This window comes from Stegastes partitus, unplaced genomic scaffold, assembly GCF_000690725.1.
Source record: "Stegastes partitus isolate 25-593 unplaced genomic scaffold, Stegastes_partitus-1.0.2 Scaffold1410, whole genome shotgun sequence".
NCBI lineage: Eukaryota > Metazoa > Chordata > Actinopteri > Pomacentridae > Stegastes > Stegastes partitus.
The window spans coordinates 127,830-138,447 of NW_007579141.1; the positions used below are offsets into that span (position 1 = coordinate 127,830).

Genomic DNA, 10,618 nt, shown 5'->3' on the forward strand with positions numbered 1-10,618 from the left:
CTGATTGGCTAATTGGATTTAGCAGTAGGGTTTAAGTACATCTCTCACAACCCTCCATTCATGGTGTACAGTTCGTACTGGCTAAGATCAGCTGATCCTGTCAGTTTAACAGTGGTGCCTGATTCCTGTGTAACAGCTTGGCGTAGATTGACTTCATTATCCTCCTCAAGACATCTGTGTTTTCTCTCCCGCTTTTCAGAATGAGTACATGAAGGACGACTTTATGATAAAGATCGAGACGTGGCACAAACCTGACATGGGAACAGTAGAAAATGTGAGTGAGCAGAAGACACAAAGTGGAGCCATGCTGGTGTTAAATAATATTACAAAATTTATTTAATATTTTGCACTCATGTCAAGTCATGGGACAAAAACATTACAGAAGTAGAGGTTTCCTAACTGTTGTCTCCTAATATGTGTAACACCACAGAAAGACTGGATCCCATGAGAGAATGTATTATTCAGCCCTCAATGCCTGATAAATACATGCCCACATGTTTTAAACTTGATGTCCCCAGTTTATAAGATGTCATTTTGTTACTATGTTATCCTCTAAACTCCTCCAAAAACACAAAAGACATAAATACATTTGTTTCCAGAGGCTCAACCTTGTGGAAGGTTCAGTGGAGTGCCCCTTGAAGCAGACAAAGCAAACTCCATTTTTCATATTTGTGCATTGGCAAAATAAGTTGACTGTCGTACAGAAACATTACCGTGCACTGGTGTGGGTCTGAATTTGAATCTGATTTGATTTAAACTTAAAGACCGACTTGAAAGGAGCCTTACTTATGTTTTGTCTTTGCTAGGTCCATGACCTGGACGAGCAGACATGGCCAACTGTTGAGGTGGTGCCCATAGATATTGCAAGCAAAGACGAAGTGGCCTCTGGGGTGAGTTTTTACATTGAGGGTCTTCATTCAAGGGTCTTCAAAAAAATGTAATCTTGTGTTGAAGAGTTTTTTGTTTTTTTTAACAAAGTGTTGAAATATGTTGTATTTGTAGCCCTAATGTTGCAAGACTGGAGAGAATTTTCAGTTTAGTTAAAGTGAGTTTTCAGAGTCGGTTAGTCCTAAAATAGGATCGGTTTCTGGATATTTTTTCCTCCCTGTGGCCTTGTTTTTCACAGCAATATAAAGTCCTGCACCTCTAGAAACACCACAAACATGGCTAGAGATGAGATGAGATGATTAACAAATGTTGTCTGTGTAGTATGCTACAGCTAAAATGTCATGAATCATAAAAACGGGGAAAAAACAAAAGTTCAGTTTTTTGGTCATTTGTTTTTCCAAAAATAAATGGAATCACTATGTATAGTGTTTTCCAGACCCACTACTCTAGAAAGATATTTCACCATGCTGAATGTATCTTCAACAAGTTACAGACAACTTGGTCCTCCGTATACGGTTTTTGAACCTCACTGCATTTATTTTATTGATTCAGAATGTTTCTGTAAGCAGAGGGGGAAATCTATGAAACAGTTATGATTACAGCTGTCAGATTCTGAGCTTCAACAGCAATGGAAGAGTGTGAATCTGTGATTAGTAGAAGACTTCACTGATGAGGACTCTGTTCTTGGATTACCGAGACCTCAAGGAAACTTTCCCAGTAAATGTTGGAAAAAGGGGGTCAGGGCCTTCCTATATTTGGGACATTACAGTATTAAGTAAGTGGATCAGTGTCACCTGAACAGCAGGTATTATTCAGTGACACCAGTGAATTCAAGCAGGATGTCTCCACCATGAGGAAAACTGTGGTCATACAGGTTCACTGGAGCCAAAATAGCCGTGCAGATGCATCCACTCATGCGAAACCTCACCGAACAGAATTAAATACTTTGACTGCAGTCACAAACTTGAAGTTTTGTGGAAGTATGTGTGAACATGCAATCTGGTGGTTGGTTGTCACATTAATATGTAGATAAGATTACAAAATGAAACAATCAGGGGATAAATTAGGTGATTACAAAGGAACAGCTTTCCTTGATTCTCCGCTGCTAAAGATTTTACATTAATAACAACTCTGCAGGGTTTTCTTTGTCCTTTTCTCTTACTCAATGACCCTCCTTTGAAACCTGTTAGTTGAGCCGTTTCAATAGCAGCATCGTGGGCAGAGTTCATGGTTTGACTCACAGTGAATCAAAAATCAATTCTGAATAGACATCAGTAACTGGAATTGAATCAAATACAGAGACTTGAGGATTTTTTAAACAGTCCAAACATTCAATTTGTGCGTAGGTTGGGGTGAAAGGTGGGACACAGCTGTGCCCTCCACCCCTCAACAACAGCTTTACTTTTAGTTTATTTTACTCTTCTGTACAGATGAAAGCTGGACAGTTTGTTCGTACTAATTTCTATTCTTCCTTGGCAAGTTTTAAACAGTTTTTAATTGATGTTCAGCAGTTTTATTAATTCATAGTCACTGACCGATAACATCATACAAGGACGAGGGGACATTACTGCATGTCCTATTGAATCCACTTTGACTTTTCTCGCTCAGATTGCATATGTCACGTAATGTAGGCTGACTGACACGGACAATTGGTAATCTGCTCGAAGTGACACTGTCTTAGCGCACTCTCATGTTCCCTCAACACCAGTGCTCTGGCTGGTAACCATTAGGCAGCACAGGACACTTTCAAACAGTTGCACTTTACGAGCTAAACTCCCACACTGCCCTCTGCTTGCCAACACAGAACTGCTGGTAGTCGAGTGAGCTCATCCTCAGGTTGGCACAATGTTTAGCAGTAAGCTGTACCTGGTGGCAGATCCAGGTACTACAACAAGGTATAATAATATATTTTCTGGCATTTCTTTTGCCTTATCGGTTATCCATCCATCCAGGTCACCAGTCTATCGCAGGGCTACACTTAGAGACAGACAACCAAGCACACTCACATTCACACCTACGGACAATTTAGAATCACCAATTACCCTCAACATGTTTTTGGACTGTGTGGGAGGAAGCTGGAGAACCCAGAGAGAACCCACACTGCACGGGGAGAACATGTAAACTCCACACAGAAAGATCCCATGTGTCCTCACCGGGGCACGAACCAGCGACCTTCTTGCTGCGAGGCGACAGTTCTAACCACTGCTCCACCTTGCAGCCCCGCCTTATCGGTTATTATAGTTTTAATTTGCTAAATTATTAGTGACAGTAAATTGTTCAACAAGTAATCACTGACATGCATTATTCCTCCTCCACCTCTGAAATAAGGCGTGGGTCAAGACATGTCTCCCCCATGCTTGCTGGGGGATGCAGTAAAGGCTCTGGTCAGAACTTGCTTCTTTGGCTGATATTTTGCTCTGACTTTCAGATGTTAGTGGTCAGTGTCTGTCCATCTTTGGTTTAAGACAAATTAATGCTGTTTGGGAAGCTTTTATAGCAGTCACAGGCAATTCTGTGTTGGCAAGTAAAGAGCATGCATCTACCAATAGGTCACTATGAAAGAAACTTCTGTGACGATTAATGATCTCCGGCCAGAGCTCATGTTTGAGACGAGTCGGGATCAAGTTGGGCAGTGACACTGTATCCCTGTGGCACATATAGCATTGGCCTGTGTAGTCCAAATCACAGGATTAATGTTTACTATACTTAGTTTGTGTTATCAGATAATCAGTTGTTGATAACGCTACTGATTATTGCTAAAATTTTTCAAAATATTCATTGCTAACAACCTGAAATTGTGCTCTTTCCTTTTTGAAAACTGTGTTACAGAGGTAATTAAAAGTTAAACTAAAATGCCTCCATCAGCCGCAATCCGGGGCGTCCTTCAATGCAACGTGTCTTGAGATTGACCATTTTTTGGTGGAGAAAGACAGATTATTCGTGGTCAAGGATATCGATTACCAGTATTCGGAACAGATATATATTTGCAGTACGTACTAATGAAAATCTGATTGTCAAAATTTAGAAGAGTGGGGGTTCTTGTACATTTGGAGAGAGAACACTGCACTGCCCTCTAGATGTGTACACTTTCTTAAAACTGTCAGTGCAGCACAGACTGATTATTTCCTTTAGGAATAGTTTTCTCTTTTAATCGATTCATTGTTTGGTCCATGAAGTGGCAGAAAATGGTGAAAAATGTCCATTAGTGTTTGCCAAAGTCCAAGATGGCATATGTCTTCTTTTGTCCACAACCCAAAGGTATTTAGTCGACTGTCACAGAAGAGGAAAGAACCATAAAATATTCAGTTTTAGGAAGCTGGAATCAGAAATTGTAGACTTTATTTACTCAAACCCATCAATTAATTATCAAAACATTTGGCAATTCATTTCAAAGATGAAATAAATTAATTGATCATTGCATCTCTACAGGATCGTCCACACTCGTGCATTGTTAATTGCCATCAGTTGGCTGCTAACATCATGTAGTCAGGTCTGTACACCATCCCACTCCATCAGTCTCCAGGTTTACTGCCAACCTTCACTATTTGCTGTCAATAGGAATAAAAAAAAAGTATTCTACTTGTTATTCAGAAAGTGGTCTCCCTCAGCTGGAAATTACACCATAAAATTTTGAATGAATGATGCTGTCAGCTGATTTTTATCCACTGCTATTGAATACTTGAATGATTGTCTCTAATGCAGCACAGACGCGCTGCAGAAGGAATTTCTGCAGCTGTGAATGTAAAAATGTTCCCAGGAAAACTCCTGTTACTGCTGCCAGTGTCTCAGCAGATGGTCTATTATCCTCTGTCTATGGAGAAGCTCTAGAATGTGCATTATCTATTCATTTATCTTTTATTTGATTTGATCATCTGTGTCTTTGCTGCTCAGCAAATTAAGACACTAAAACTGGGCTGTGGAATAAGGCTTCTTTATTGAAAGCTGAAAATGAAAAGCTCCATTATGGACTATCTTTGTCAGCATGTGTTAAATAATATGAGAACCCATAAATCAAAGTCACAACTCTCTTTTAAAGCATCTTCTTAGTCCACGGGGGGCAGCCAGTAATACCTAAACCCTCATGTTAACCATGGTTTAAAATCTAAAAGGAGGCATTAAGCCATTTTCATCCAGGTGGGTCACAGTTGTCACAGTGTTTCTTACACTAGCTCCTTTACAATAATGACTTAAGTGGATCAGCGTCGAGGTCGAGGCTTAATCTCAGTGTCCATCTGCCCCAGGTATTGGCCATGCTTCCCCAGCACAGCTGATGGATTAAAACAGCACATTGAGTCTTGAGCTTGGGGGGGTTGGGATTTGGGGGCGTGCAGTAAAAACACTAATTGCTCTTGTTGATAATTCAATGTTCAAGGGCAAGAGTGTGACCACTGGGTGGAAACTTGAGGTTTGACTAAACGGCTTCAGCGTGACCTACTAGTCCAAAGTCATTCTGTTTAGGAGACACATGGTGTCAGTGTTTCCAGGAAGGAATTCAGTGACTGTTTGGCATTCCGGTACAGAAAAACCACATGTCCCCAAAATGGTTTTATTAAGCTCTAAAAGACAGCTTTGTTATGAGACTTTTTTATTATTATTTTTTGGATATTACAATGACTTTTTATCTCTTTATTTTGCTTAGGATTTAGGAGGAATTCCTCAAATCTTAACTGGACTAATTACTCAGACTGTTAATACCTCATATTACCTTCAGATCAATTTAGGAATGACATAACGTAACCGGAGTGTGCGCTGTAATTAATTCACAAAGGTCTTGGGTGGCCTTGCCTGCCGTCAGTTACCTTTGGCTGTTTGTCTCTTTGTAGTCATTTAACTGAGTTGTGTGACTGTCCAACCAGAAATATTTATGTTGCGTTCCAGTGTAGTACATAATACGCAAGGAAAGGATTTAGCATGTCCCAATACATAGTATGTCAAATTTAGTATACAAGTATTCTCAGAAATAAAGAACATTTGTAGATTTCTGTCAAATAGCCCAACAAAACTTACTGCTATCATGTGTCAGTTCTGAGGCAGGACAAATCCTGAACATGCCTGCAAAGTCAGGAAGTAGAAAAATCCTGCAAGCAAACAACCATGAGTGTAAATAATTCCACTATTTAGATAATCAAGAACTTTGGCTTTGCAAGGGTTTTATCAGGAGGGAAAGGCATCCACCAAGTTATAGCAGTTAAATGTCAAGGATATGCTCCAGGGTTCATTTAATCATTTGGCTTGCAGAAAAAAAGACTCAGTATTAAATGTGTTACATATCAAGATGATATCCAGACTGTATTCAACACTAGTAAAAACATAGTTATCTCTTCTGAGTTTATATCTGCGCTTGACTTGACACTGTGAGAAAACAAAACGGAACAATAGTATTTGGAAAAAATCCAAAAACCAGGCCCATAATCATTTTAATATACTTTTTCCTTTTTGTTCTCTTTCAGGACTACAAGCCAGAGGAAGATCCTTCTCTTTTCCACTCGGCCAAGACAGGCAGAGGACCTCTAGGCCCTGAATGGAAGGTAACTGACACGGACGCAGAACTGTGTTATGGTCATACCATATGCTCGTACACCTGTAATTACTGATCGCTGCTTTCCTTTTACGTCCTTCACAGAATGAGCTGAAGACAGATTGTCCCTACATGTGTGCGTACAAACTGGTTACTGTCAAGTTCAGATGGTGGGGTCTGCAGACCAAAGTGGAAAACTTCATTCACAGGGTAATAAACACTGTCCTCTCACATCAGAAGTGCTTACTACTATGCTTGCACCCATTTTCAGTTACATGTAAATTATTTAGCTAACATTTACTTTTAGCATATTTATTATCAGGATGGATCTGCACGGTCTTCATCACACAGTTCTGATTATTAATTTTACTTGTTGTTTCTACTTTGCCCAGCAGAGGGGGGCATGGCTTTTCTTTTTTAAAATCATCTGCTCATGTTGGAAATAGAAAATAGTAAACTGAGAAAAGGTCAGAAAAGAGATGCGAGGGAAAAGATTACCAAGTGTAGTTATTTCAGGAGAAAAACAACCATTCTTGTGCCTTGAGCTTACTGCTACTCTTTAGTAGTATTAACCCTCTGAATCCAAAGCAGTTTCTGGGTGTTTATTGTTCTTGCAACATTGTCCTCACTGTGGGCTTGTTTTTCACTGCAGCAGAGCTCAGAAATGTCTTCTGTGCAGTACAGGATACTGAAGAATGATGGGGGCTCTACATGCATTAGATATTTAACTATTGACTTTTTTATATAGCCGCTATAAATGTTTTTCCCACTATTCTGCACATTAACTCTCAAAAGATATTTCACCATGCTTGATGTATCCAAGAACTTTCTGGCATCTTGTGTACTGTTACTGGTCCAGTAGGTTTTTTTTTTGTTTTCCCTCATTTTTCCTTGTCGTCTCCTCTGCTCTATGGAAACACAGCCTGCAGTTCACCTGAAAACTATTTTTCTGTAATTTTTCGTGGTTTCTGGCTCTGATTTAAACTTTTAAAGTATTGTTTTAAATAATGTGCCTTGCCCTTCTTTCCACAGCAAGAAAAACGTATTTTCACCAACTTCCACCGCCAGCTGTTCTGCTGGATTGACAAATGGGTGGGTTTGACCATGGAGGACATCAGGAGGATGGAAGAGGAGACTCAGAAAGAGCTGGAAGAGGTAAATAGCTCACCAACTATCTTCTCACTGCCCTTCTCTAGTTGTGATTTTTAAGGTTTAAATCCAGCAGAGTTGCTTCTTTGATAATGTTTGAAATGATATTGTTTTGACCAGACTACTGGAGAGGCGACACATCACATTTAACCTACTTGATTTAACCCTTTACTCCTGAATTTCACATCAGATGCGTCAGAAAGGAGATGTGCGAGGCACCTCAGCAACAGACGAGTAGAGGCTCGTCGCTGTAGGTCAGACACTAGAGGCAGGCTGAGTAAGTTTCAACACAGGGGAGGTGGTGGCGCCGCTGCATGGATCATTCTCCACCCTTTCATTCCGCTGTTCGCCTGCTGTTGAACTTTTTCATCACTTTATGGGACAGTCAGCTTTGTTTTCATGTTTTTCCATTCTAACCTTTCTCTGTTTTCATCTCTATACCCTTTTCTTCAACTGTGGATCAGCTAATCCAGGCCTGCCATCATTAGACAATTCAACTAATCTGTGAAATAATTGTTCAAGTAATGTTTTTTTTTAAGGCAAAATTACAAAAAATGTGATGCTACGAGATTCTCCCATGAGGATTTGATCCTTTTTCTGACATACATGACGATACTATCAGTATTCAGAGTTGCAAATCTTAACAAAATATTGTACTTTTTATTTCTCTCTGAAAAAAAAGAACCAATGAGAGTACCGTTAAAATACAGATAAGCAATATCATAAAATCTAAAGGATACCCATTCCTACTAGTTATGTGTGAAACCACTTGTATTGATCCATGCATGTAGAATAGAATCAGGGTCTGTTGTCATTGTTTTTTTCCTGCCTGTTGTTCATTAACTCACATTCCTCATTTTCATTTAAGTTTTTAACATTTTCTTGCAGCTCTTTTGCGGCTTTTGTCTTGCATGCTTCTTTCTGCTCTGTTTGTTTTCCTCCTCATGTTCTGTGGTTGTGGAAAATCAGATTGACCTTACAAAAATGTTTTTCCTTTAAGTTTTTTGGATTTTAACTGCATGCACATTGCTCATTGCAAACAGACTGAACAGGGCATCTGCTGGTCTTAAAGTGTTTAAAAACTAAAATAAAAAAATATCATGTTAAATGTTTCATTTGTGATATACTGTTATCTGGGCCAAGGTCATGTTCATTGAGCATGTAAAAAAACAAAGAGGTGTAAATGTCAACAAATTAACTAATATTGTGTATTAAATATGTTAAAGCATTGTGCTTTTTAGATTTTTCGTCACTCTTTGACTGCTACGGCTGTTAAAATGTCGTTCGTGCAATTTGGCAAAAGGTCTTCAGAGGCCATTAAACTTGGTGACCCAGCAGAAACCCTGTTCAGGATCTTTAGCACCAGCCTGAACACTAAACCTGACTACTCTCCCTCCTCTCTGCCCCTCAGCTGCGTAAAACAGGTCCGATTCGAGGCACCAGTGCTGCTCATGAGCAATGAGGCAAATCAACCAAACCCTGTCATGATGATGTCATCGGAGACACGCCCACCACGCTGAGGAAGTGGCCCCGACGTCGCCTCTTCTGTCTCTTCTGTCTCACATGATTCATTGGGGGGTTTGACACGATTGGTTAACAGTACTGTACAGATCCTCCCCCAATCACACACCTCCTGTTCACTCAGAAAACAATAAAAAGAAAAAAAACATTCAACAGTTTTGCATACATATAAAAAGGAAAAAAAAAAACTCTTTGCACAGAACGTAAATTGCCTGATATGTAATTGTTAGTTAATTATTACAATGGGCTTTGTTTTTATTCAGGTGTGTAAACCGTGACTCAGACAGTCAAGCCTTTTAAATTCATTAGAATGTTGTTTTTAGCTCCCATAAAAATTAGTACGACTTCAGCCGGTATTGGACCATTTATCCCTCCCTTCCCTTGTATTATAACCGTTTGTCTCTACTTGATTCCTCGTCTCTCCCCTCAGTATTGTCTGTACTCTTGTCCTGGCAAAAGTTTGTCTCAGATCCCTCCCCCTTTGTCTCACTGTCCCTCTGTCTGGCAGTTGGTTGGGAATATTTCTGTTTTAATTTCGAGGCGGATCCAAGCAGATATAATGCTCATGCATGATAGATAATTCTTTGCTATTGTTTTCCCCACACATGCACACCGACCCTCCTCCTCCTCCTCCTCCTCCTCATCTTCCTCCTCCTCTTCCTCCTCCGTCACAAGTGCATGTGGACAACAGCAACTCCTCACTTAAACTGTCATTGCATGGTCGCTGCAATGCAGCTTTGCTCAAGTGGACTGTATGTGTTGACCAGAGAGCGGGTTAGCGCCCTCTAGGAGAGTCTGTACAATACACTCGTGTGCATATGTGTGCTTGTTTGTGTTTTCAACTGCCTTCACTCTTAAAGGACTGTCACTCTTGGGACTGAGATGGATAACGTTCAGCTTAAAATCGAGGCTTGTAAACTTGGCCTCCTGAACTTTGCCTCATGCTGTCGCTGCATGGCCTTCCTCCTTGGCTAGGGCTTTAACTGGAGCGCTCCCACGGCCTCCACGGAAGCTTTTTTCATTTTCTTTTTTCTTTTTTAAAAAACAAATAAGGATGAGAGTCTGTGCGTTGCTGCGTGCATGAATCAAGGTAGTTGTTTTTTTTTTTTTTATATCTTTCTCAAACTACTGTTTCCTTTCTCAACTGACAGAGCAAATGGGTCCAGGCAGATCTGCCGTGTTTGTTGCATTCTGGGTGTTTAGTTTTTTTTATTTTCACCATGTATAGTGATTTTTTTATTTTTTTTTTAAGCTTTTCATCCACAAGAAAATATGAGATCAGTCTGAATTTTTGTGGACTGTTTCTAGTTAAGGATGAAATTGCTTTGGTTCAGTAAACTGCAGTTAAGGTCGGTGTTGGGTGATCTAGTTCGAGCGTCTTTATCCAGCTCACTACTTTACTGTTTTGTTTTGAATTTTTTTTTGTCTTTTTTTTTTTTTTTTTTTTGCTGCATTGACTTGAGGTTTTATCACAGCAGAAGCTCTTTGTCTTGAGCTTAGCGCAGATCCTGTCGAATTCTAGGGGAAAAAAAACTATTTAGT

General features: G+C 39.8%; 1 protein-coding gene across 1 annotated transcript in view; it reads left to right on the forward strand.

Moving 5' to 3' along the window:
- The window catches only part of LOC103370350 (phosphatidylinositol transfer protein beta isoform-like), a 28,488-nt gene that overhangs the window by 13,673 nt on the left and 4,197 nt on the right, over positions 1-10,618 (forward strand). Inside the window, exons 6-12 of the mRNA XM_008299377.1 lie at positions 200-274; positions 807-890; positions 6,339-6,416; positions 6,512-6,616; positions 7,439-7,561; positions 7,746-7,832; positions 8,967-10,539. Of these exons, the coding sequence (XP_008297599.1) occupies positions 200-274; positions 807-890; positions 6,339-6,416; positions 6,512-6,616; positions 7,439-7,561; positions 7,746-7,793 (513 nt within the window). The 3' untranslated portion in view covers positions 7,794-7,832; positions 8,967-10,539. The remainder of the gene's footprint in view (positions 1-199; positions 275-806; positions 891-6,338; positions 6,417-6,511; positions 6,617-7,438; positions 7,562-7,745; positions 7,833-8,966; positions 10,540-10,618) is intronic.